Raw genomic sequence first — 27,605 nt, 5'->3', positions numbered from 1 at the left:
CTGTTTTTACTTGAGGGCACAACCAGTACCATTTTATGAACAGTATTGTAGGTCATGTCTTAGTTCCAATATCTGGGTCACTGGGACAATTTAAACACGTATACTGCTGTGACTTTTTTACATTATATTTCTCGACTCTGTATCCAAAAGCAACACATGACATTGTAAGAGATTTCACCAATGTTTACATGAGTTTCTGTCAGCCGAATTGTGTGTGTACAGTGACAAGGGATTAAATGAAAGCATTGTGTCATTGTCTTACAGTGAGTAATCAGCTGATCATGTTATTCGTAGCTAAAAGTGACACGTTCTGTTCTAGAATTCTGTTGTTCTTGGTTTGGCACAAGATGTATTTCAAGTACAGGTACTGGTTTGGTACAAGATGTATTTCAATATCAGTTACTGGTTTGGTACAAGATGTATTTCAATATCAGTTACTGGTTTGGTACAAGATGTATTTCAATATCAGTTACTGGTTTGGTACAAGATGTATTTCAAGTACAGGTGCTGGTTTGGTACAAGATTTCAAGTACAGGTACTGTTTTGGTACAAGATACAATTTAAGATCGGGTCCTTTCCTTTTGCGGTTATTGCAAAACATTGCCATCTGCTTATAACTACAAACTCTAACATTTAAACAAAAATCTTTAGATGTTTTGCTGAAATATAACGGAAGGAAACCCACCAACGAGATATTTGAAGAGGACAATATAATATCTGGAATCTGGCTCTAGTTGGAATACGATATAACTGGAATTCAGTCAGCTGGAATTTGCCTCAGGTGGAAGACTGATGCAGGAATTTGTAAAAGGTCACTGTAACATATATCTCTCAATCTGATTCTAGCTGGAATGTGATATAAACTGGAATTCAGGCAGCTGGAATTTCCCACTGGTGGAAGACTTGAGGCAGGAATTTCTAAATCTCTCAATCTGATTCTAGTTGGAACATGATATAAACTGGAATTCAGGCAGCTGGAATTTGCCACGGGTGGAAGACTGTACCAGGAATTTGTCAAGATGATTGTGCTTGCATCTCACAGTTCCGTGAAGGGCCCAGGTGTCGTCAACGTCATCGACAGAACGAGACAGAAAGTGCTTACTTCCCGTCAACATTGCCAAGCCAAGGGTAGTGATCGGGACACGGCCTGGTGCAGATAGTCATGGAGATTGAGTCGAAACCCTGGGTGTCCTTGTAATCGCATCTGAGTGGGTCAGGGCAGTTCGAGTCTGGGTCGATCGAGGGGCATTTGAAAGCGTCCAGATTCCCGACGTCCATGTAAGGTACTGGGTCTTTCATGTATTCCACCACCTTGTTGTGGGAGACGATCCAGACCTCTTCCAGCGAGGCTGCGTATTCCAGGAACCTGAGAAGGGTTTGAATGTTAGAAATCTGGATGAATTAACGTTTTATATAATATATATATATGCTATTTTTTCTTTTCCTCTAAATTATCAGTCAGCTGTTATCCTGCTAGTCAGAACGGTACACTGATAGACTGTCTTTACGGTGATTTAACTTTATGCCAATTGGTCATTATATACAAGTAATTACATACAAGTTAAGGGGGTATTGTGAAGGTTAAGGAGCAATTTTAGGTATAACGCAGAAGCCTATATGAAGCAAGGTTAGCTTAGGCTCTGTGAATTAGTTTTTAAAATGTAAATTGGCATCATTTGCTTCGTATTTAAGCATACAAACATCTCTGCTTCCCTTCACAGTGGATAAATTTACACCAGAACCATTGTGAAAAAGTAGCCATTTCTCAGAAAATTATGAGAGCGTTGGACCTACTGTAGGTCTAAGGCTAACCCCATAAATAAGCCGGGAACTCCTCCTACCTCTTGTATCCTCTGGTGTGGGCGGTGGAGTTGTTGATCTTGTCCTTCTCGAACCATGATGGAGCCGTGTGGAGTCCGAAGGGAGCCCTGTTTCCATTGTAGTTGTGCTCGAAGTTCTTCTTCAGGAATTCGAACACGTTATCTTCGCAAACCTGCTCTGGGCAGTCAGTCTCGTTGTACTGGCTTTGTGGAAGATAGATAGAATAAACTATAATAATGCAGTACGGATAATTAAATGTGAATAATATAGCATATATATTAATAACTGTTATGGTAATAATATCAGAATATTAGAGAAATGTATAAAATGACAGCGGAAGGCGAGGAAGCCAAAATTAGCTTAGTCGAACATCGCTTGATAGTTGTTCGTTTTCTATAGTTGTGACACAAGAGTAACTAATTTCAACATTATTTTTATGATTTTATTAATATTTTCATTTCTGGGATAGAAGAAAGCCTGTCGACAAACCTCGAGAGAAAGAGAGAGAGATAGAGATAGAGAGATAATTGGGGAACTGGGGTTGCTGAAAAATGAGGGACTTTCTCTTTGAAAAGAGTCGTCGAATAAAAGAAAACGGGTGATTTTGAAACTGAATTCGTCCACGAGATTTTAGAGATAGAAATACAATCTTTTTTTTTATATTCCCTCATTACAACCTGTCACTTTCCCTACCTCTCGCAGGCGTCGATCATGTTGCAAGGGTATCCTGAGAAGGACTCGAGGTCGAGGACTGGTGTCACGAAGAGTCCTTTGTACAGGTTCTCTGGGCATCTTCCGACGGGGCAGTCGTCTGGGATCTGTTAAGGAAAGAGTACATTGTGTATGAGAGACAGAAAGGGATAAACTTAATAAATATATATATATATATATTTTGTTTAGCCGTCAGAGACTAAATTGATAAAAGATTATTAATATTTTCCCCACCTGAGGAGATTTGAAGTCCAGGGTGTATGGGTAAAGAGCGCCTTTTGCGGGAGAGCCGTACCTGCGTAAGAAAAATTAAACGTTTTAGAAAATATTGTCAAGAGAAAATACTGAGGAAAAAATATTAAAATACAAAATAGTAATGAGAGGAAATATTTGAATTCAGTTCAGCAGAACACAGGGAAAATATGATTTTTCAGAAATATATGGGAGTACATATGTTGATTAAAACATCTGTGATGACTACGGAGTTTTTTTTTTTTACTTCATATACAAGTGATTTTTGAAATGAGGAAAGACGCCGCCATGACGATATTTCCATTTCTAAAAATAAATTTGGAAGGCAGAAGACCATTCGTAGGCCTATTGTTTACAATCCGGACTTACCATCCATAGGCCTACCGTTTATAATCCGGACTTACCATTCATAGGCCTACCGTTTATAACCCGGACTTACCACTCATAGGCTGTTTATAATCCGGACTTACCAGTTCGTGTAAGCAAGGGCAGTCCAGGAGGAATCGTATCCGAAACCGGCATCCGTCAGCGCCTGGTACATCTCGTCGCCTCCGATTTGCATGTGGGGGGCGCGAGTCCCCTGCGAATGGAAATAATTTAAATTTTATTCCTTATTTTCGAATATTATTGTCAGGTTAATGTTAGATGTTTAAGGGTTCGAGTGACGGGAAGAAAAGTAAATAGAGTTAGCAAATGAGACGTGTATAGGTCTACGGTCATACCGAATTCTGAATTGATTGTCCCTAAGAATTGGTAAATTAAAATATCGAAAGTAACGAATGTAAGAATAAGGAAAGCCGCCGTATTGGATGATGTAAAAGACAGCTGTTAAATGTGGGACATTGTAACGGGAAAAAAGCGTAAGATTATCGTTAAATGAGACGTTATAATAGTAAAGTCCTTACGAGAATCTCGGCTTCTGGAATTCTTCCATATTTCGAAATCATCTTCTTTGTGTCCTGGATTTCGTTGTGCCAAACGGTGTAGTTGGCTGATTTCCAGTACTCCACTGACGAGGCTCTGGAAAATAAAAATTAAATTCGGCTTTTGAAATGGTTTAAGTGTATGTGTATTTGTGTATCTTAAAATTCGCTCGGAAATGAAGGATTTAAAGGGAGCTTTTTACTTCTTTTTTTTTTTTTTTTGTAGAAGAGGGATAAAGCTCAATGTATGTCCTTCATTTCCGAGATTTTTGCCTCTACCAATGCCTTTTTAAAGCGAATGTTAGGCCTGTTGACGTAGTAAAAGCCAGTAATTTTAACTTTAAAGACTTCTTCTCCTTAAATGACTGAAATTGACTTTAAAAACATTATATTTTGCTTTCGAAATGTATGCATGGGTTGTGTGTATGTGTTTAAATCCATCGAGAAATAAATGACTCAAAATTAAAATGGTTCCTCTACGTAGACATCGTCTTTCTCGAAGCAATCATTAAATGTCTTGCCGCATTAAAACCCCTTAAAAACCAATAAATCCCCCCCCCCCCAAAAGCCTCCATTAAACCGACTGAAAAATCACCCTCGGCAACTCACGTGACCGAGCGAACGCCGATCTCGCTACCGAGGCGCCAGAGTTCGTTGGACAGAGTGTAGTCGTTGTTCAGATGGTTGAGGAACATGGTCATGGTCATGCGGCACCCGTTCGGGTTCCTGTAGGTCGTGACGATGTCGTGGTAGAAGTCGTAGTTGCTGACGGTGACGGCGTCGTTGAAGGAGACCACGACGAACTGGGGCGCGAAGCTAGAGGGCAGGGGGTCGATGGGCGTCACGGTTGTGGCGCAGACGCAGCCGTCGGCTCGCATGCAGTTGGTTTCCTGGACGCACTGTCAAGAAGAAGAGTTATTTTGTTTATTTTTTTATTTTTGTTTACTTTACTTTTGTATCAGATACCCGAAGGGCAGGCACCTTGATGCCCTAATTAGCCTTGACCTAGATATTTGATTTATGGCGTTGCAAGGGCTGTGGTCGTCTAAGTTAATTGTTGTTTTACATCTTTGCTGTTGCGATGATGGGGTGTTAATTATAGTTTACAAAATATTAGTGTATTGGTATGTTATCAATGAACAGCCCACATATACTGTAAAGATAAATAAGTGAATTTTTACATGGAACATCCAAATATCTTTTTAAAAAATATATTAAAAATCGACCCCAGAGAAACTTGGGAACATTATGCAAGAAAGCTAATACTAGCCAATATTTTAATGTTAATATTAATTCTGTCAACTCCACAGAAAAGCTTAATTATAAACAAATAAATTTAAGGACGCTTACTGCCTCTTGCCCCAGGGCAGCTCCCAGGAGCAATAGGAGGAAGGAGGAGACCAATCGAGCCATCTTGATGAAACGTCCCAGAACTCTTCGGTGCCCCGACTGAGAGAATCTTGTGGTGTTTCTCTTTATATAGACGAGAAACACCACCTCAGACTTCGAGGGTGGTTTTCCCCCGTTGGCGCGCGAGCACAAAGAGTGTCTGCTGATAACTCCTTCACTTTTTTTTTATGATTTCCTTTATTGGGGAGGCTAAGGCATTTTTACGATCGTATATTGCCCTGTGATAGGGCGAGGCTTTTATTGTATTTAACACATTACTTGCGTCAGGGGAATTAGGTTGGGATTAGCTATTCGCCTACGTCTGTTTGTGGCGTTCCGTCCGTGAGATGTTTCGAATGTTTATTGGTGAAAAACATTGAGATTTTGTCTAAGGATTGACTCTGGCGTGATGGAAAGCTGGGTTGATTTTGGGATGGAAAGGAAACTAACTTTCTGTTTATTTGTTTATATACATACCGGGTGAGGTATACTGTACATTCTCTGAGTGCGTAGAACCTAAAGTCTCTTTGCATGACCAGATATTTCAGGGATTGATATTTCTTCTTCCATTAACTTCTTTAGCTATTGTAGAACGATGGATGCTTCAGAAAACAGAAAAAAATCAAAGGTTATAGACGTATGAATCTCTGAGAGGTTACACCTTGAAATTTCCCTTGCAAAGGCTCTTTTTTTTCCACAAGAAATTATAAGCAGCTGAAATCACTTCGGATCAGATTGCGAATTCTCAACAAAATTTCGAAGAGGTTTCTAAATGCATAAAGTGTAGTTTCATACTGTGCAACGATTATAATTGCAATGGTCAATTGTATTTTTAATTCATTACAGTTTCATATTACTGATAGTAATCAGTTCTGCAACACTGAGTTTACATCTTTATTATGGTCTTGTGACTGCTGGTGGTGCACTTTGTTACGTAAGCAAATTTAAATATTGCCCAAGCCATTTGCTTTTAGTACTGATGATTTTGTAAGGTCGTCCCTTACATCAGCCGATGTTTCTCGGCCAATGATGTGACGGTAAAATTTTGGAAGGTGTTCTAAGAATATATTTAACGTTTCCTCCAGACATGTCATGACTGGTTTGAAGCCTGGAGTTATCCTTTAGAATTGGCAAGACTGACTGATTTCAAGTCTGGAGTCATCCTCTAGACTTGGCAAGACTGATTTCAAGTCTGGAGTCATCCTCTAGACTTGGCAAGACTGATTTCAAGTCTGGAGTCATTCTCTAGACTTGGCATGACTGACTTCAAGTCTGGAGTCATCCTTTGCAATTCAAAATGGTTTGTGTTCAGGTGAAACTGAGTGCAAATTGCAATACCCTCCTTCTCTAGATGCCTGTGAGTTGCAAATGCAAATTCTGCAAAGCTGAAGTAGTAATTTGCAGAAATTAAACTTCATTTTACTAAAAAGAACTTTGCCCAGAACTAGAGACAGACTAGTACATCACCATGGGGACACCCAGATTATTCCAGAAGGTACCCAAAGAAACCGAAATATGCACAGGAAATATGGAATGTCCTAAAGTGAATGAGACATTTTCAAGGATAGGGGATTCTTGTACTTGAATCTAGAGCAGTCACGTACACTGTAGAGGAAATCCTTGTCCTTGAATCTAGAAGGCAGGTCAGCCAATTGCTAAATCATATTGGGCAGAGGTATATTTGCCACCACATTCTTGTGCCACTTTCTGTGCTGTGGAAAGTGTTCCTTGCACAACATCCGATCTAATTGGTGGCCAGTCCATATTTTCAATGTATCCTATATCCTGACGTTGGAGGCGGTCCTAGTGGTGAAAGGAATTCCAACCTCTGGCCATGGGTGTGTCATTTTGAAGGAAATAGGACTACAGCCTAATTTGGTTCGTTTTGTAGTAATCCTTAGGTTGTCTGGAATAACAGTTTCAGAGATTCATCGGTGAGTGATTGTGTAGATAGCTTCCTTTTTTAGTGTTCTGTAAAAGAAAACTATTGTGACGGCTTTGTCTGTCCGCCCGCACTTTTTCTGTCCGCCCTCAGATCTTAAAAATTACTGAGGCTAGAGGGCTGTAAATTGGTATGTTGATCATCCACCCTCCAATCATCAGACATACTAAATTGCAGCCCTCTAGCCTCAGTAGTTTTGATTTCATTTAAGGAAAAAGTTAGCCCAAATTGTGCATCTGGCAACAATATACTGCAGGCCAGGCCACTACCGGGCGGTGGTTAAAGTTTCATGGGCCGCGGTTCATACAGCATTATACAGAGACCACCGAAAGATAGACCTATTTTCGATGGCCTTGATTATACGTAGTACAGAAAAGGCATGTTTTACTTGTTTGTATGGCTGTACGTTTCCTCAGTGAGTCATACTTGGATCTGTTTAATGCCATTTCCTCTGGTAGCTGCCTCTTCTGCTGCCAGAATTAACCTAAATATGGCAGCAAAGAGACTATGATTCGCTCTGGAAGCAAAGGACCAACTGCCTCGCAGAAAGAGTTCTTCCCTGAGAGCGTTTCAGTCAGGGCATCTTAATGATTGTCAAATGCTCTTTCAGAAGCCTGATTTCCTTCACCTCTGATTGAAGAAGTTGCTTCTGTTTTAATGTCTTGTGATAGATTGTAACCTCTTGAATGTCCAGACCTTTCCAGAATCCCACATACCTTCCTACTTCACGGTAAACTTCTCATTCCCATTCCAAGACGAAGATATTCTTCTGTAGTAGCAAAGGTACCAGAGAAAGATGTCCTGGCTGAATGTGGTAACTATAGATGCATTATCCTTTTGAGTCAGGTTTAATGAAAATTATGCCTCGTCTCAATAAACTAGAGAAAGATATTGATAAATTGCTCAGAGAAGAAACATTGTTTCAGAAGAGGCAAGAGTTGTGTAGATCAAATATTTGTGTAGCAGTGCCTGGGATGTAGAGATCCTCCATCTTTTGGTTTCTGTTATTTACGAGAAGGCATTTGAGAGTGTCTACTAACCGGTTTTAAAAAGATGTTACTTTTGGTATGCCAGTTAAGTATGTAAAACTATTTGAAATTACCCACGAACGATGTAGATCCAAAGTTAGTGTCTACTGAGTCGTGTCAGGTGACCTGGCTTTAAATAGTGAGGTGTTACAGGGAGAAGCTGTTTCACCCTCGCTGTTTGTGATTTTATAATGAAAGTTTGGTTGGGGATAGAAGAGGAAGTTTAGATTGGAGTAACAATGAAGAGCTGACAGACATAATATTCAAATGGTACTGTTTTAATCAGCAAAACGTCACAATATTTACAGATCTTGTTTTATAGAATGTATCATATATCTAGAGAGACGGGACAGCGAATGCACCAGAGAATTGAAATAACATTAGATGGACAAAGGATTAATGAGATTTAGTCTCTAGAATATTTAGGTATAATGATATCCAGTACTAGTTCTCTTAAGATGGAATTCAAGAAGAATATTTGGAGTCAGATGACTGGATTAGAGTTCCATATATATATGAGACAATGACGAAAGGGAGGCAGAGATGGTTTGGACATGTCCCTCGCACTGGGAGATTAGTACTCGATAGGCGCCAGCCATGCTCCCGCGGGCACCAGAAGAGTTGGAAGGCCTAGACCTACTTAGACGAGAACTATGAGAAGGGAGGCTGAAATAGAGAGGAAATTTTGACAGAGAAACCAAAGAAAAGACAGGAGTGGTGGGATTTCACAGAGGGACCCCTTGCGGCAAGCGGTGTTAGAGTCCAAAAGAAATGGCAGTCATAAATTTATAGACGATAATCTTGTTTATGCATTTATTGTTCTCTCTCTCTCTCTCTCTCTCTCTCTCTCTCTCTCTCTCTCTCTCTCTCTCTCTCTCTCTCTCTCTCTCTCTCGTCTGCGCTTAGATCAAAGGCTGAGATAAAACGGGACCATAAATATGCATTATGAGTGACAGCGAGAATTTTTAGTCTGTAGTGCATTGTAGTAGGTTGAATTAAGACTTTTTTTTTTTTTACCAAGTCTGGGCTGCTGTTAGTTCTGTAAATTTTGTGCCTTTCTTCCTGGTAAGTGTCTGGCTTCTACGTAATATCTTTAGAAGCTTCTCCAGAAAGTCTGTAGAAACTTTTCAGTAATGTCTAAGAATCCAGTGCATTTGTGACTTGAGAACTCTGTAACGCTCACATTCCACAGAGTGCCTGTAGGCATTTCTTGTAAGTTCTGTAAGTTCAGACCTGCATCTAGTGTCTGTAGAATCTTCCTATGGGTTCTGTAACTTAAAGCCTGCAATGCTTATCTTCCAGTGTCTGTAGAATCTTCCATTAAGTTCTGTAACTTCAGACCTGCAAAGCCCATCTTCCAGTGTCTGTACAGTCTTCCTGTGAGTTCTGTAACTTCAGACCTGCAATGCCCATCTCCCAGTGTCTGTAGAATCTCCCTGCAAGTTCTGTAACTTCAGACATGCAATGCCCATCTTCCAGTGTATGTAGAATCTCCCTGCAAGTTCTGTAACTCAGACCTGCAATGCCCATCTTCCAGTGTCTGTAGAATATCCCTGTAATTTCTGTAACTTAAGACCTGCAGTGACCATCTTCCAGTGTCTGTAGAATCCTCCTGTAAGTTCTGTAACTTCAGACCTGCCTTCCAGTTTCTGTAGACATTTCCTGTGAGTTCTGTAACTTCAGACCTTCCTTCCAGTTTCTGTAGACATTTCCTGTAAGTTCTGTAACTTCAGACCTGCCTTCCAGTGTCTGTAGAATCTTCCTGTAAGTTCTGTAACTTCAGACCTGCCTTCCAGTGTCTGTAGAATCTTCCTGTAAGCTTTGTAACTTCAGACCTGCAATGACCATCTTCCAGTGTCTGTACAATCTTCCTGTGAGTTCTGTAACTTGAAACCTGCAATAACCATCGCCCAGTGTCTGGACAATCTTCCGGTAAGTTCTGTAACTTGAAACCTGCAATGACCATCTCCCAGTGTCTGTAGAATCTTCCTTTAATTTCTGTAAACGCTGCAGGTCTATTTTTGGGTTCCTGGTGTAGCCCAGATCTCTCTGAACCCTGAAACAAAGCTTCTTTGCTCGCAACCCAAGCAGCAAAACAGATTAACTGAATACCAGCAATCAATTCATTGAAACTGGAAAAGATTCCGCGTCTGGATCGGTCTCAGAATTGAATCGAATTATCCTCTGGCCATAGTCATCCCCTTAAAGTTTCCCAGACCTCCATCAGTGACAGACAAACAAGGAAATAGACAGGTAAATGTGAAACAAGCAAACGGGTAAATGTATCACTATGCCATCTCTATCCAAATTTACGGACGGAGGCGGCAACCGCCCCATAAATCCACACAAGTAATCCCTCTTCTTTCGTAACATCTCCGAACATTTCCATTGGCTTGGGGATTAGTTAAATCCCGAAATCCCCGCCACTCCCTTTATGACCGCCGGATTTAGGAGGAAACACTCCTCTTTAACACTTCCTTTCGTGTGCGTGGATACCGCCGGAGATTTTTTCGATGACGGCGGTTGCTCGTTTTTGATCTGCCCGATGAGGTGGGGGGTTTGTCGTCTGAATCTTTAAGTTTCCAAGGACGGTGTTTTTTTTATATTTTAGTGGTCACGTGATGCTGTTTTTGTTTTTTTTTTTCAGTCCTTGTTGTTATTGAGTTATTCATAGTGGCTGTCAGTCACTTGGTTTGTTGATGTATGGAGACATTGGCAAATTAGTTTTTGCAGTGACTTTTGTTAAATAAGTTCCAGAATCGCTTGAATAAGCAGAGATGCACATATATGTATATATATACATACTATATGTATGAATGGCTTTTATTGCAATGCAGCATTATAATAGGAAGATAAAAAGGCCCGTAAAACACTATTTGAACTTTGCAACCATATATTTAGAGCACTTCCTTCTATGCCCACCCCAAATATTTTACCAGTGAACAGGGGCACAGAAGGAAGTGTTCGAAATATGTGGTTGCAACGTTCAAACAGTGTTTTATGGGCCTTTTTATCTTCTTTTTATTATTATTATTATTATTATTATTATTATTATTAAATGTCTGCTAAGAAAAGGACAACAAGTCGAAAGGCCTTGCAGCACTCCATTGTTTCTCTTTCCTTCATGGATTTTGTCTTTATTTATATATTCATCACGTTCCATATTTTTGTGACTCAGTTAGACACATATATACATATGTGTGTGTGTGTAAGTGTGTATGTATATAGGTGACAAATCACCTTATCAGTTATAATTCCACTTTGGTGTTATTTCCGAGGTAGAGCGAATTAGATATTAAACGATATTTGTAGCTTAATGCTTGTGAATATAACAAAGTTATATATTATATATATATATATATATATATATATATATATATATATATATATATATATATATATATATTTGTAAGTTAGTAAAGATATATTGTCAGACTTTGATTGAAACGGTAAGACATACGTTGGAAATATTGACAGGGGAAGAGCATTGTGGGTTTGAATTTTTAGACAAAGAAAGGAGTATGCACATCAAGTGTCTGTTACCGAACGAAATGTGAGAAGTTTTAATTAAACAATAATAAAATTTGAATGTGGCGTAAAAGAACCTTCTTGAAAACCCTCTTGATAGAGGGACAACGTTGCTGCGTAAAGATTGTGTAGCATAAAAGATTAAATTTTGAGACTGATTGAAAATTCTTATGATGGAAGCCAAGCCTGTATTTGAATGTGTAGATTGGAGAGTGGCTGGTTTGGTAATAAAGTGGGTCTAAGACAAGGTTTGTTAAGTTTGTATGGCTGTTTAATATCTTTGTGGATGAAATTATGAGGAAAATCAGAGAATAGATAATAGGTCAAGGTGCAAAGCCATGGGATAAGAAAATGGGAAAGGTCTGGAATGACTGTCATAGGCAGATGGTACACAAATGATTGGTGATAGTGAGGAGAAGCTGCAGAAAGTAGTGATAGAGTTGGAAAGCGTTCAGAAGAAGAGAAAGTTAAAAGTAGTTGTGAGCAAGACTCAACTTTATGCAGGTGAATGTAGCCAGGCTGGTGAGAGCATGGGAGCACTTTTGTTTAAATATTTTGCAGTCAATGCGATGAATAACTGAGGGGTGAGAGAAGGGACCTTACAGTGTATGTGGAAATGGTCTAGAAGAGAATAATTAGAGTGTCTCTGGAAGCTTGATTTAGAGTGTACGAAGGCACTGTTTAACTGACTCTCCATTATGGAAGTGAAGTATGTTACAAGCAAGTGAAACAGAAAAGATTGGAGCTGTTGTGATGGATTGTTTCTGAAGTATATGTTGTGTAAGAATTGGAATGGAGATATGTAGAAGAAGTAAAATGGTTAGTGCAGTGAGAGGATGAACCAAAGCATTTTGAGATGGAGTGGTCACGTGAGAAGAATGGAGGATGATAGGTGATGAAAAGAGTGGATAATTTAGATTCTAGGCGAAAGGAAAGAGATACTTAGAAAGTGTTTAAGAGACAGTGTAGAGGTTTTGTTGGAAAGAAATGGCCTTGATTTCCAGGAATTACAAGTGTGTGTTAGGTTAAGGTAAGTCGTGGTGGGTGCGTATGTGAGTGTCTGTGTGTATGTGTTGTGGGTATGTAAGGGGCTCTGAAGCGCTGTTTGTTAACCTTCTCTGTAAGGGTGAATTCACGGTCCAGCAGATGAAAGGTGAATGTGGCAGTGGCCTTCCTTTGGCTTGTTTCTTGAGCCATCATTATATAATTCTAATGGGCCTTGTAGTTAAGTGGGCATGGTACTAGTCTTACCAGATAAATGGACTCCTAAGTCTATTCCTGGGTGAAGCTAACTTATTCAAGCATGTTCTATGAAACACCATTGTTTTTGTGTTATGTTGACCTATGCTTTGTAGTACAGCCCTGTGACTCCAGTAGATCTCAGCCAGAGTGCACAAGGGCATGAGGTTAGGAACATCATTCTGTAAGACTTACTGAGAACAGAAGGCTAACACCAGCTAGAGACACCCATCTAAAGGGAACGATATGAAGACAAAAAGTGATGCTTCTCAGTACCAACACCTACAGTTATCTGTCTTCGAAGATGTCACAATGTACACACAACACACAAAAGCAACCTGTTGTCATTCAGCATAGCTGACTTACATACATAACAAAAGGTCTAAGCACGTTGGGTTAGGTTAGTTCACTCCATTTTGTTTAGTGTTGTTTACTTAACGACAACTTAAGATATATCCAAGACATAGTGTTAAGGGTTCACTGGACACCTGTCCAGGATTTTAACTCTAAAACAATTGAATTGCAAGCACAGAAGGTATGGTTCATATAATTTATTGTTTTTGAGAGATAAGTCCAGAAACATCATGTCAGATCAATATGATTATTACATGGAATGCCCTGAGGTGAAGACCCTACTTACTAATTCATTTACATTTCATAATTTGAAAATGTTTAAAAACTACCGGTGCCAGTGGGTGTTTAAGATTTTCAAAGTTTGCGAAGCATAAGCATCAATGCGTATACCTAGCCTTGAAGCCTAGTCAGTGAATATTATATATGATGCATTGTAAATTTTACGTATTTTGAGATTCAGCCTCAAATATTCAGGTGGTTTAGTGAGAATCTTAAAATTAATTTATTATATTTGTGATCTGTACTTTTACATATGTGTACATCTAAAACATGTATGTGTACGTGTGAACATAAACCAGCTGTTTCATTACGTTAGGAACGTTTTAGAGAATAATTTATTATAAAGCAGAAGAGGGAGGATGATTCTACTCTAAAGACGCCTGTGAGATTTTTCGAGGAGTTCGCAGACGTAGAACTTCTCAAAGCCGCACTGATCTGCAGCGTAGTAGTAATTCTTGGAGCTGGAGAGGTACGAGAAGGCGAGACACCTCCCAGGAGCCGGGTCGCCCGGCGATACGGACTTGCCGTCAGGGTCAACACCTATCCAGTAGGCGGAGCTCAGGTTCACGGGTGTCCCGGCATAGGACCAGAGCCAGGGTGACCCAAGGTACAGGCCGCCTAACCAGTAACTGTACCCTGAAAGAGACAGTAAGCCACAGTCAGACAGTGGTTAGGCAGAAAGGGTAGATTTAACAGAAACTCTGGTGAGTGGCATAATGCTGCCTAACTAGTAGTTGTATCCTGAAAGAGAAAACTCACAACCAAACAGTGGTTAGGCAGAAAGAGCAGATTTAACAGTAACTCTGGTGAGTGGCTTAAGGCTCAGTGTGCATCCCATGACTAGTCACTTACGCAGACATTGTGGAGTGTGATTTATGTCAGCACAAAGGGAATGATTGGAGAGAAGGAGTCTAGGATCAAAGGAGTCTTTGGAGACAGGGGACCAGAGAGGCTTGGGCGGGGAGAAGTGGGGATGGGACGTGTTAGACCACAGGACTTGCGTCCACTCCATAAGAACTACGTTCAACAAGAGCCATTCACCAGAGTTGGTGTTAAGTCTACTCATTTTAGTGGCAAACATTTTTCTGAATGGCATAGTATGTTTGATAAAGTGCCATTTCAAAGGAATTCAAGTCCTAATCCAGTTCACGAAGAAATAGGGAGCAATAGACTGGAAAGTTTCTGAAACAAAGGAGGATGGAAGCATTGAGGAAGTTCCAAAGCTGAGCAGCAGGGAAAACGAAGCACCTGCTTTGCATCTGACTCTTAATTGGCCAACTTACCAGTCGTTGTCTTGGCTAAGGAGAGATACTGGGAGAGTTCGTCGAAATCAGAGGGGTTGAGTGGTTCGGCCAGTTTGGCGCCCATGTCCTCACAGATATGGCTGGCTTTCTGGAATTCAGAAGTAAGCAACCCATGAACCAAAGATGGAACCAGTGACTTATGGAGCATATAAGGAGCAGTTGATTTCAGGAGGGGAAAATTAAAGAGAAACCTATTGAAAACAAAAGGAGCAAGTAATCTGATGGAACATTATAAGAGTAGCAAGTAACTTGAGGGCAGTTGATTTCAGGAACAAAAGAGGAACAAGTAATCTGAAGGAACTTATAAGAGTAGCAGGTAACTTCAGGAGCAAATATCAAAGAGCAATGTACTGTTCATGAACATAGAGAAAAATTCCACTTTGACTCCCCCCCCTAAAAAAATTACCAACTTATGAACATACAATGAGAGTCACAACCCTGACTTAACTTTTATAGGCACAGTTAGGAAAATTAAATTATCATGAATACATTAAGGAGAAGCAGTCATCTAATTTTGGAAGTACAAGAAGGACAGCAGTAGAAACATCCATCAATTTATGAAGACACAATAAGAGAAACAACTATTAAATTTATAAAATACGGTGAACTGAAGAAGTGTCTGTTGAATTACGAAAATACTGAGAGATAAACAGCTTTTAACTTTTGAAGTTACAGTGAGAGAAACAACCATTAACTTTTGAAGTTACAGTGAGAGAAACAACTGTTAACTTCTGAAGTAACAATTCGAGCAAGAGCCCCTAGCTTATGAAGTTAGTTTGGGAGCAACAGCCATTAACTTACGAAGTTGTAATAAGAGCATTGACTTACGAAGTTAACTGTGAGAGCAACAGCCATTAACTTATGAAGTTACAGTGGGAGAAAGAGCCATTAACTTATTAACTTTTTGGAGTAACAATGCGAGCAAGAGCCCCTAGCTTATGAAGTTAGTTTGGGAGCAACAGCTATTAACTTGCAAAGTTGTAATAAGAGCATTGACTTATGAAGTTACCCGTGAGAGCAACAGCCATTAACTTATGAAGTTACAGTGAGAGCAAGAGTCATTAACTTATGAAGGTGACTGTGAGAGCAACAGCCATTAACTTATGAAGTTACAGTGAGAGCAACAGCCATTAACTTAATGAAGTTACAGTGAGAGCAACAGCCATAAACTTATGAAGTTACAAGGAGATCAACAGCCTGAATTTACAGTGAGAGCAACCACCATTAACTCATGAAGTTAGGGAGCAGCAGTTTTCAACTTCTGAAGTAACAGTGAAAGAAAAGCCCTGAACTTAAACACAACAAAGGAATCTGTTCCCTCTAGCATCAAACCTCCCACACAGCTCGGTGGTCCTTCCAGGCAGAGACATAGTAGCAGCTATTCCCAATCCTGGTGAAGTTCTTAGAGTTGCACGGCCTTCCCCCAGTGGGCGAAGGGGGCACCGTCCCCGTCGTGGCTTCCGTAGAGGTCGGAGAAGCTGCGGCAGACCCGAGACGGTCTATGCTCTGTCCTTGGGGGCCTTTGGGGAGAGAAAAGGGTAGAGTGGGGTCTTAGTTCTGTTGATGAGCTTTGTCATTCTCTTCTGCTTCTCTTTTTCCTGACCTTGACCTTTGTTTTTCTTTGTTCTGTTTTATTCACTATTTGTATTTTTAAGAGTAAGAGCCAATGGAAAAACTATGAAAAACTACTGCCTCTAACCAAACCAGGCACAAAGAAAGCATAGGAAAAAGTTAAGACGGTAAGAAAGGAGGCGTTAATCCATGAATGAAGCGATACACCTTTTTGCTTCTTTAAGGAAGAAACTATATGTATCAGGAAAAACAGAGGCAGGAAGAGAATTCTCAACATTGGCAATAGAAGGAGAAATACACTCACTGACCTGAGGAAATTCAAAAAGAGGTTGCCTGAAGGGTGTTAACTAGGCCACATGAATGGAGGAGGCCACTTGAATTTCCAATCCAGGGACCAACTTCTTCCCAGATTTGCTCAGTCCAGTATTTCTGCTATTGCTAAGGTTGAGAATTCTCTCCCTGCCTCTGTATTTCCAGGTTTATGAAGTTTCTTTCTTAAAGATACAGGAAGCCCTATTGACCCTTCATGGCTAGATTTGTCCTGTCTTGCTTCCTTAACTTTTCTGTCCTTCCTTTGGGCCTGGTCTGTTCAAGGGCACTGGTTTTTCATAGCTGTTCCATTGACCCTTACTTTTAACAAAAAACTGAAGAATTAAAACAAAGGTCAAGGTCAGTAAAAGTACCTAGGTACAAGCTGCTCCCAGGAACAAGAGCCATTGCCAGCGCAAGGCTGGTTGGTTTTTTCATAGCTGTTCCATTGGCCCTTACTTTTAACAAAAGACTGAAGAATTAAAACAAAGGTCAAGGTCAGGAAAGTACCTAGGTACAAGCTGCTCCAGGAGCAAGAGCCATTGCCAGCGCAAGGCTGGTTGGTTTTTTCACAGCTGTTCCATTGGCCCTTACTTTTAACAAAAAACTGAAGAATTAAAACAAAGGTCAAGGTCAGGAAAAGTACCAAGGTACAAGCTGCTCCAGGAGCAAGAGCCCGTGCCAGCACAGGCTGACTGAATCTTAAATAACAACAGACAGGAAAAGTGGAGAATCAGACTTGCAAACTTACCTGCACCAGAATGCAGAACGATGTTCTCCAGGCAGGTGATTCTCAGATTGAGTTCCTCAATAGTGTCAGCCATCAGGGTGATGGCTTGGTGCACCGCTTCTGAGATCTGGCTGCTTCTGATGTCTGTGAGAGGAGAGTATGGCTGATTGTGGCTCAGTTCTTTGAGTGTGAGATGGAAGACATGGAGTTTTTTGAAGGTGAAGTTGTAAAAATTGGTGAATTTCAGCACAACATTGTAAAACTTGGTATTGCTGTTGTGCACTTTTAAGAAGAATCAGAAAAAAATTGACAATGTTAGTGTAATGTTTTTCTTAATTATTAAGTAGAAATATTATTTTATATATTAAAAGCACCATTTTTCGCCATATTTTTTTTACTAATAGTTTAGTCAAACTTTGTTGTATCTTAAAAAAATTTTTAAATGATAAAAAACTTCATAACTGTAATAAATCTGCCAATTTCCAACATTCATCTACACATTTATTAGTTGTCTGTAAAAGAAAACTGCTGAGAGGCCTATTTATCTGTCTGTCCACACTTTTTCTGTCCTCCCTCAGATCTTAAAAACTACTGAGGCTAGAGGGCTGCAAATTGGTACGTTGATCACCCACCCTCCAGTCATCAAACATACCAAATTGCAGCCCTCCAGCCTCAGTAGTTTTTATTTTATTTAAGGTTAAAGTTAGCCATAATCGTGCATCTGGCAACGATATAGGACAGGCCACCACTAGGCTGTGGTTAAAGTTTCATGGGCCGCGGCTCATATAGCATTATACCAAGACCACTGAAAGATGGGTATTTTCAGTGGCCTTGATTATACGCTGTTCGAAAACTGATTGCGCCGAAGAAACTTCGATGTATTTTATTACTTTTTTCTTTATGTTCAGTTTTCTATGGCTGCAAAAACTTGCCAAATCATTTCTCCAGTCTCTGCAGCTTCTCTTCTCTATCACCAACTAGCGCTGAATCATAAATATGGGCTGCTCTAGACCTAGAGCCCACCCTGGTATAAGACCAGCTAAACCTACTGCAACGCCTTTGAATCTTCTTCAAACACAAGTTACAAACATCCAAACAAGAAACTACAGTCAGCTGTGATTTTAGGATGAGATTGTTAGCCTGACACCTAAGACTCCTGAGATGGTTAGGGGTGTCCAAGTACCAATGATATCTGGCAGTCTTTGTGAGTCACCCATCCAAGAACTAGCTAGGCCCCATGGGATCTACTTACTGCCATGATTGAGGATATAAAGGGCATCGTTCAGTTTTGTGTTCACTGTCCCGCCGTGCCCGTAGCCATAGCCATACCCAGGGAAGGCGTTGGAAGAACTCCCTCCGCCGCCCGTAATGATGGGACTTCGAGAACTGATGCCACCTGGGAACTTCGGAGTCTTGGACTGTGAGCCACTGGGAAAGGATCCTGTCAAGGTAGAGATTAAATGTTGGTTATGGCTTCTGAAGATGTAATTTGGCTTGTACTGCTACTGTTACTGTTATTATGTTATATAAAAATAGTAATTCAAGTGCTTTCTCAGCTCATACCTAAGCCTAGCCCAACAAAACAGCATCATAATTCCATATTTGTTTCCATATCCATCTTAAAATCTGGTCAGCTCTTCTTTAGCATATAGTTAACAACTTCACAAAGTTCCATTGAAATCTGTCTGTAAGTTTTTGAGATATCTTGTTTACAGACATATACAGAGACAGTGAATATACAAACCTTGTCCAATTTCGTTTGTGTGAGTTCCAGCTACAAATTTTAGACTGATGGTTTACTTAGGAGGACCATTGAACTCTGTAGCTTTTTGAGATATCTTGCGTACAGACATTTATACAGACAGACTGACTTCAGTGAATGCACAAACCACGTCCTGTATTGTTTGCATCAGTTCCAGCTACAATTTGAGGCTTCTGGTTAACCTAGGATCATAGTATTTGATAACCACAGCTTCTGGACTACATAATTCATCTCTCTAAGCACCACTCACCTGCAGTGCAAATGCACCAGTCAGAGGGATGCTTCCCGTGGTAGAGGACTGCAGCTGAACATCCTGGACAACACAGCATCTGTCCATCTGGGTCCACTGTGTATCTGGTCTTTGGGCACTGTGAACATCCCGACCCTCTGAGGCATCCACCTGTGGTGAAGATTTCCTTGAATTATGCTTTAGTTTATTTTGAAAGTTCCACTGGGAAATGCTACAGTTTATTCTGAAAGTTCCACTGGGAAATGCTTTAGTCAATTCTGAAAGTTCCACTGGGAAATGCTTTAGTTTATTCTGAAAGTTCCACTGGGAAATGCTACAGTTTATTCTGAAAGTTCCACTGGGAAATGCTTTAGTCAATTCTGAAAGTTCCACTGGGAAATACTTTAGTTTATTCTGAAAGTTCCACTGGGAAATACTTTAGTTTATTCTGAAAGTTCCACTGGGAAATACTTTAGTTTTTCCTGAAAGTTCCACTGGGAAATGATTTAGTTTATTCTGAAAGTTCCAGTGGGAAATGCTACAGTTTATTCAGAAAGTTCCACTGGGAAGATTAAAATAGGCTTTCATAGGCTTGAAGAGATTGCTAACCACTATCCTATGTAAAATTTGAATCAGGATCTGTCACAGGTTTTGGTTAAATCTGCCCCAAAAGCAAACTGCTAAAAAGTTAAGACTCATTATCAGCCTTTGATGACTCTTGTAAATGAACCTGCTATGATCAACAGACCAAGCCTGTCATAAGGGTATGTCACTGCTCACAGTTCTCCTTCTTGTAAGCTGAACCCCAATTCAGGGTTGCTGTTTTTAATGTTTTTATCTTGAGGACAAATGTTCATAATTTCTTTTGAAGGTTTAGTTTGACTTCTTAATTGCTTTTGGTAGATGTTTTATGGAGGAGTTCCCTTCATGACTCCAACCCTCCCTATTTATCAGGGCTTGGGACTGGCTGGGTTTGTAACTTTGCAGTTGATTTAATCAAATGGTGTCTTAGGTCACCCCAAAGGAGATTTTTAGATTTCTGAAGAGAAATTTTGACAAGTAACGTGTCATCTTTGGTGGGCCAAGTTAGAATAGCCCGACTTAGGATCCAATCCATATATAATACCTCAATTTCATCGTATGCTCTTGGTCCAGTGAGTAGAATATTCAATATACCTTCGACAAATCACGGGTTCGATACCTGAGGGAACTGGTAACACTAATACTCCACTGGGCATCTGCTAACCTAAACAGTGAATAAGTTACTTGGGAGCACCAGGTACATGGTAGAATCTGGTATGCCCCAATCAGGATGTGGAAAAAGGGCATAGGTCTAAAAGACCTCATCCCAAAACTGCCTTCCGGAATCTGGTGTACCGCAAGGTGGATGTAAAAAAAGAAATAGCGTAGGTCTGAGGTCACTGAAAGTATAAATGGCAGTAAGAATTCTCTTGATGTACATTGCTGAGTGCCGGAACCAACATCCAACATCCGCATTTGCGTAACAACATCCGGGCTAAGGTCTGTGGCCTTCGGGAGAGCGGCAGAGAACGATAAAGGTTGCAAGGTCGCGTCTTTCAGGCAATGAAATGTGATTTTCGAGGGTCGCGGTTGGCGCATGAGCGCCGCAGCGCGTAGCCTAAACGCAAAGTAGGAAGATAGAAGGATTTAGTATTATTTTCGTCGCTTTTGTTTATGTATATATATAATGTATACACACATACATACATTCATACACACACCTTAACCTAAGGGCATTTTCCATAGCTGTGTCTGTCTGTGTCTGTCAGTCTGTCAACAGGATTCCTCAAGAACCAACGAACAGATTTCCTTCAAACTTTGTCAGAGCAATCGCTGGGTAATCCCCACCAGATGACAAACCTTTGGTGGGAATTAATGAAGAAATGGCTCCCTTTTTTTTTTTTTTTGCTATAGAAACCGTGCTAAAGATTCATAGCCATCTGTCCGTGAACAAAATTATGTGGAAACTAATGGGCGAATTTAGATGAAATTTTGCAAATACGTTACTTGATACACTTTTTCCAGTTGATGAATTTTTCATGAATATCAGTGAAGTTTTGGTTGTATTTTAATGTATATATAAACCACAATGGAATTTTACCAGCGACCAGCCCATATTTATCAGGTGAAGGGATTCATCAGTATTGTTGTTGAAAATATTTACAAATTGATTATTATTATTATTATTAATATTATTATTATTATTATTATTATTATTATTATTATTATTATTATTATTATTATTCAGAAGATGAACCCTATTCATTTGGAACAAATCCCACCAAAAGGGGCCACTGACTTGAAATTCAAGCTTCCAAAGAATATGGCGTTCAATGAACAATTACGGAATGTAATGGGAAATCAACTATTAGAAAAGAAAAAAAAAGTAAGTTAAATCACTAAATAAATAGATGAGAATGTAAGTTAATTGTTAAAATAACAAGGAGAATTGTTTTTGGGGCTCTTTTTGAACTGGTAATCCCACTATTATCGTGTGTCGTTATTCTGGGCATGCGTGTGTACTGTCGAGAGTCACTTTCATCCACTTTCATCCACTTTCATTTTCCTGATGTGAATGATAGTGATTCACGATGGGGCTTGAGATGATAATGATAATGATAATATGAATAATAATATTGTATTGTACTCATAATAATAATAATAATAATAAAAATAATAATTAAAATAATAATAATAATTCTCTATTATACAATAGCATAATGATAATTATAATAATTCTCTAATGTTATAAAAATGTCATAATAATAATAATAATAATAATAATAATAATAATAATAATAAATTCTATATTGTTATAATAATAATAAAATAATAATAATAATAATAATTCTGTATTATTATAAAAATATCCTAATAATAATAATAATAATGATAATTCTGTGGTGTTATAAAAATATAATAATGATGATGATAATAATAATAATGATAATAATAATAATAATTCTCTGTTATAAAATTATAAAAATATAATGAAAAAGGTTTAATAATAATAATAATATAATAATAATAATAATAATAATTCTCTGTTGTCATAATAATAATGATGTAATTAATAGTAATAACAATAATTCTCTGTTATAAAATTATGAAAATATAATGAAAAAGGTATAATAATAATAATAATAATAATAATAATAATAATAATAATAATAATAATAACAATAATAATAACAGTAATAATAATAATAACAAAATCCACTCACTGATATTCTCTGAATCTCCCCTGACATTAGTCCTGAGTAGCACCAACACCCCAAAGATGAAGAGGATTACGACGCGAAAGCCTCCCAGGTCATTCATCTTCTCCGGTCTCCGCGCTTCTCGAGTCTTGATTGTCCCTTCTCTGCTTATTTTTTTCTGTGGTTTATTTTTTTTATTTTATTTCTATTTTTTTTATTTTTTTCCTTGGTTTTATTTATTTCTGAATTTTTTTTAAATTTTATTTCTAATTTTTATTTTTATTTTTTTCCGCGATGTCTATTTTTTCTGATTTTTTATTTTATTTCAATTTTATTTTTATTCTATATTTATTTTTTTCTGTTTTCCGTGATGTTTATTTTATCTTTTCTCGATTCTTCCTAATTTTATTCCTTCTCGTTTATTTTATTTTTATCACTCTTTTATCTATTCTCTCATTCTCTCTCCATTACCTCACTCCGTCACTAATTCCCTTTGCACTTTGCACACTTTTAACGACACTTTATTTCTCTATTTTAACGGCACTTTTCACTATTCCCCACTTTATCTTCTCTTCTCCTTTATCCGTTGTTCCGAGTTTCACCTTTTCACTCCTTTATCTCCCTTTATTTCCACTCTTTCACTTCTACGTCAAAATGAAAAAAAAAATGATTAAAATTGAATAAGCGTTAAACAGATTATGAGAGAGAGAGAGAGGGAGAGAGAGAGAGTGGATTTTCTACAAAGTTTGGGAAAAGAAGGATCTCTCCTATTGAGAGAGAGAGAGAGAGAGAGAGAGAGAGAGAGAGAGAGAGAGAGAGAGAGAGAGAGAGAGATTTTCTACAACGGTTGTGGAAGAGAAGAATCTCTCCTATTGAGAGAGAGAGAGAGAGAGGATTTTCTACAAAGGTTAGGAAGAGGAAGGATCTCTCCTATTGAGAGAGAGAGAGAGAGAGGAGATTTTCTACAAAAGTTAGGAAGAAAAGAATCTCTCCTATTGAGAGAAAGAGAGAGAGAGAGCAAATAGGATTTCCACGAAGCCTGGAGAGAGAACGATCTCTACAGGATCTCTCTCTCTCTCTCCAACTTTCTCTCCCAGGGCAAGTTCAGTAGGATGCGCCGACGAAACCCGACCGGTTAGTTCACCTCGATGCTTCCCGGACGCCTACCTGTGCTGGACTGAGCCCAGGAGGTGACCGGCCCTCACCTTTTATAACCTCGGGTTTTTTTCGTTTTGTTTTTGTTGTTGCTGGTGGTCTTCTTCTTCTTCTTCTTCTTCTTCTTCTTCTTCTTCTTCTTCTTCTTCTCCTCCTCCTTGAATTCCCATTTCCTTAATTGTTTGTCTAATTTAGCTTTAGTTTAATCTCGATACGTACAAGATTTCTGGTCGCCTGTAAACATGAATTAAGGAGATAATTTTAGAGGTGGCAAAAAAGATTTCTCATTTTTATTTGTTTGTTTCTTTATTTCTTCGTTTCTTTGTTTATGAATCTTTCTTCGATTTTATTGGCTCTTTCTTTACTATCATTCTCTCCTATATTCCTTTGCGTTTCACTTTATTATTCATAAACGTCTAAGGAAGTAACATAATGAATGTAACATAAATAATCAAATACATTCAAATCTTTGTAACTCGTTACCTTCTCTCTCTCTCTCTCTCTCTCTCTCTCTCTCTCTCTCTCTCTCTCTCTCTCCGAGCAAGGGAAAGTCGGGGGATTGAATGCCCCTAGTGGCTGTGACACTCACCTTGCCAGCTGGATAACTCGGGTTCGAATCCAGGGATAGGTGAGGCGATTTTAGGTACGCTTCAGTTGACCTAAGCTGTGATTTGATGGACGGGTCATGTCTGGGATGGTATAGGGGGCGAGGCTCGCAACCTCATCCCAAAAACATTTAACTATAACTGTAAGAGTACCACTTCCTAGAGCCATATATATATATATATATATATATATATATATATATATAGAGAGAGAGAGAGAGAGAGAGAGAGAGAGAGAGAGAGAGAGAAAGGTTCATAATGTAATCTTGGTTCGTACAAACTAAGGTTGAGGAGAATAAATTAATACGTGATTGAGTGAAAGTCTATTTCAGTGGAAAATTATTATCATTATTATTATTATTATTATTATTATTACAATTTGCAGAAGCAAATAGCACACGCTTCAGTAGGTATTCAAACAATATATATATATATATATATATATATATATATATATATATATATATATATATATATATATATATATATATATATACATATATATATATATATATATATATATATATATATATATATATATATATATATATATATACACATACATACATATCAAATGGAAAATATTTTTGTTGCATACATATTCCTAAAATAAAGTTGATAACAGAAGGAATGTGTTATAAAGAATAATTTTCTGACAGCAAATAAAAACTTTAAAGGTCAGAGCGAAGCAAGCGTTACAACATGTAGGCTGGTGAGTGCCTGGTTAGGTGTTAAAAGTGTGCCTGAGGCAAGTGTTTGTAAGTCTTCACGGCTGTTCAGTGTAATAGAGAAAAGGTATTTTATTTAGGCGTAATATTGCTATCAGAATGTTGGTCTTACATGGAGTTTGGATAATGTTACGGTCAGAAAACTTGGTCTTGGAGGGAATTTGGAGTGGCTGATGTCTGCAGATAGTACAGTATTGATCGGGGATGGTGAAGAACTGCAGAATCTGGTGAAATAATTTGCAGATTTTTGCAAGAAATTGAAGTTTGCGAGGAAAAGAAAGCAAGAGTTAGGTCATGAGAGTAAATAGTAACCAAAAAGATACAGAAATGAATAGAGAGTATTGATGGCAGAAGAACTGGATGATAATATATTGGATGACTGGATGAACCACAGAATAATTAAAAAAATGAAGGCACTAGGATACATGCAAAAGATTGAAAAGAAACCTTGACTATTTCTGTAAGGCAGGATTAAACTATACAAGGGATTGTTGAGCTAAATCTCCATTATGGAAAAGAAGTGTAGATCTCCAAAAGGATATGTCAAAGCTTCTGAGAACAGACAGGATTTTGAAGAGGTATAGGAAAGTTTGAATTAGCAGTGATCGTTTTCCTACTTGGGAGCCACCTCCTGTGTTGATGTGTGTGTATGTATGTGCGTGCGCGCGCGCTGTATGTATGCGCACACGTGCGTGCGCATTACCGGATTGCCTGGAGGCGCCTGGAGAAAGTTCGAAGGAAGGAGAGAAGTTGCCATTTATAGAGACGATCGAGAAAAAAATAATATTCAGGGTGAAACTTCACGAGAGAGAGAGAGAGAGAGAGAGAAAGAGAGAGAGAGAGAGAGAGGTGGCTGACCTGATGCAGTATATAATAAAGAAAAAAGTTGCTTCGTTACGTAATGCTTTGTAGCTTTTTTTTGAACGAAGACAATAAAAGAATTGCTTTGAAAACCCACCTGACGTTACGCTGAGCAAATGGCATTCGTCAGAGATGTTGAGTTGCTAGTTAGCCTATAAGAGGAGATTTTTTCTCTCTCTCTCTCTCTCTCTCTCTCTCTCTCTCTCTCTCTCTCTCTCTCTCTCTCTCCACGAGCCTTGACTAATTATAAAGAAAGAAACCTATCAATCATTTAGCCTCAGGCGAGATGTTCCATTTAAAGACAAATTTAAAGAAAATGCCGAGTCAGTCATGGTCCATTTTCTTTGACGTGTCTCCATTTGAGAAACATGAATGGTTTACAAGTCAACCTTATTCTCTCTCTCTCTCTCTCTCTCTCTCTCTCTCTCTCTCTCTCTCTCTCTCTCTCTCAGCACTGTCTATAAAAGGTGGGTCACTGACTTCCTTTTTGCGCACAGATTTCGTAACTCCTCAAATAAAAACTTATAAAAATACTATTTCATTTTCAATCCACTTATTTTATTTCACTTTTATTTAATATTCAATTACGTATAATTACCCTTTTTTTTAGTCAGCTACAGCTAATTCAAAGCTGCTTTGTTTCATAGAATTTATTATGGAAACGTAAGGGAAAATACCCGGAAAAATGGCGGCCGTATGGAAACCGGAAGTGACGTGTTCAGAACAATGCTTCACAGTGCCATTGTTTTGGCACGTGGCACGCGTCGACGCCGGAAGCTCGGGAAGGTCGTGGCATGCTTACTATTGTGCGAGTAAGTGAGGATATGTAGGATATAGGATATAGGATACGGTCGTATATATATATCCTGTTACAGAGCGTTGCTTAAGAAGGTCAAAGGTGACGGCCTACTTTATAGGCCTAGCTTTCTTGGGTGCAACAAGGTCACCCTTTTTGGGCGAAGGTTACTACCTATAGGCCTACCTTTCTCGGGCGCAACAAGGCCACCCTCGGTCAAAGGTTACGACCTATAGGCCTACCTTTCTCGGGCGCAACAAGGCCACCCTCGGTCAAAGGTTACGACCTATAGGCCTACCTTTCTCTGGTGCAACAAGGTCACCCTTGGGCAAAGGTCACGACCTATAGGCCTACCTTTCTCGGGTGCAACAAGGTCACCCTTTTAGGCGACCTCTGACTTATGAAAATAGAGAGAGAGAGAGAGAGAGAGAGAGAGAGAGAGAGAGAGAGAAAAGCCACCTTGCATTTTGCTTTTGTAATTCATCAGTTTAAGTCCAAAATCCTTATTTGTTACCATGATTCAAGAGTTTCAAATCAGGTTAGTTACTCAAACTCCTAATTTTGAAACAGATATTAATGTGAAAGTGTTTACTGTTATCACAACAGAGTTTAAGAATAGAATTAATATTGTGAAACTCTTCACTACTTCACTTCACAAAGAATCCCATAATTATTCCTGACGTCAGAAAAGTGCATCCCGTTCCATACTTTGTTTTTTATAATAAAGACTATTTTAAAAAGTCTTCCGTCATTTTTATAACAGCACAAAAATACAGGTAAACATTCACATTAAATAATGAATGGTGAATAACTCGTGAGGTATATTGTTGTGGTGAAGGTTATTTTTCGAAAGTGACATTTTTTATG

At 38.8% G+C, this 27,605-nt stretch overlaps 3 protein-coding genes across 5 annotated transcripts in view; 1 reads left to right on the top strand and 2 right to left on the bottom strand.

Annotated features, from left to right (window-relative positions):
- The window catches only part of LOC136830014 (mucin-17-like), a 76,898-nt gene that overhangs the window by 13,827 nt on the left and 35,466 nt on the right, over positions 1-27,605 (top strand). The gene's annotated exons all lie outside the window — the stretch shown is intronic.
- LOC136830020 (chitin deacetylase 8-like) lies at positions 105-5,268 on the bottom strand. Its single transcript, XM_067089212.1, has 8 exons — positions 5,058-5,268; positions 4,317-4,606; positions 3,690-3,804; positions 3,255-3,364; positions 2,767-2,827; positions 2,515-2,639; positions 1,842-2,024; positions 105-1,366 (listed from the first exon to the last, which is right to left on the bottom strand). Exons 1-8 carry the CDS (start codon positions 5,118-5,120, stop codon positions 1,099-1,101), a joined length of 1,215 nt encoding a protein of 404 aa, XP_066945313.1. The 5' UTR covers positions 5,121-5,268; the 3' UTR covers positions 105-1,098.
- LOC136830019 (uncharacterized) lies at positions 13,370-23,778 on the bottom strand. 2 transcript variants are annotated; one of them, XM_067089209.1, is made up of 8 exons: positions 23,738-23,778; positions 22,618-23,237; positions 19,394-19,543; positions 18,634-18,822; positions 17,403-17,525; positions 16,103-16,290; positions 14,750-14,858; positions 13,370-14,102 (listed from the first exon to the last, which is right to left on the bottom strand). In XM_067089209.1, exons 2-8 carry the CDS (start codon positions 22,712-22,714, stop codon positions 13,837-13,839), a joined length of 1,122 nt encoding a protein of 373 aa, XP_066945310.1. In that variant the 5' UTR covers positions 22,715-23,237; positions 23,738-23,778; the 3' UTR covers positions 13,370-13,836. The 2 variants fall into 2 exon arrangements, with proteins under 2 accessions (XP_066945310.1, XP_066945312.1); XM_067089211.1 differs by lacking the exons at positions 19,394-19,543; positions 23,738-23,778 and having other exon boundaries at positions 22,618-23,239.

The sequence above is a fragment of the Macrobrachium rosenbergii genome, chromosome 45 (genome assembly GCF_040412425.1).
Source record: "Macrobrachium rosenbergii isolate ZJJX-2024 chromosome 45, ASM4041242v1, whole genome shotgun sequence".
In the NCBI taxonomy this organism is placed as follows: domain Eukaryota; kingdom Metazoa; phylum Arthropoda; class Malacostraca; order Decapoda; family Palaemonidae; genus Macrobrachium; species Macrobrachium rosenbergii.
The sequence above is the reverse complement of the archived record's forward strand: the minus strand, read 5'-3'. Positions and strand labels throughout refer to the sequence as shown.

Coding starts and splice junctions, on each gene's coding strand:
- LOC136830019 (XM_067089209.1), bottom strand. CDS start 22,714: ATGAATGACCTGGGAGGCTTTCGCGTCGTAATCCTCTTCATCTTTGGG. Junction 19,544..22,617: donor GGGAGATTCAGAGAATATCA/GTGAGTGGATTT, acceptor TCTTCACCACAG/GTGGATGCCTCAGAGGGTCG. Junction 14,103..14,749: donor CTTAGCCAAGACAACGACTG/GTAAGTTGGCCA, acceptor TGTCTCTTTCAG/GGTACAGTTACTGGTTAGGC.
- LOC136830020 (XM_067089212.1), bottom strand. CDS start 5,120: ATGGCTCGATTGGTCTCCTCCTTCCTCCTATTGCTCCTGGGAGCTGCC. Junction 4,607..5,057: donor CTGCCCTGGGGCAAGAGGCA/GTAAGCGTCCTT, acceptor TCTTCTTGACAG/TGCGTCCAGGAAACCAACTG. Junction 2,640..2,766: donor TGGACTTCAAATCTCCTCAG/GTGGGGAAAATA, acceptor TTTCCTTAACAG/ATCCCAGACGACTGCCCCGT.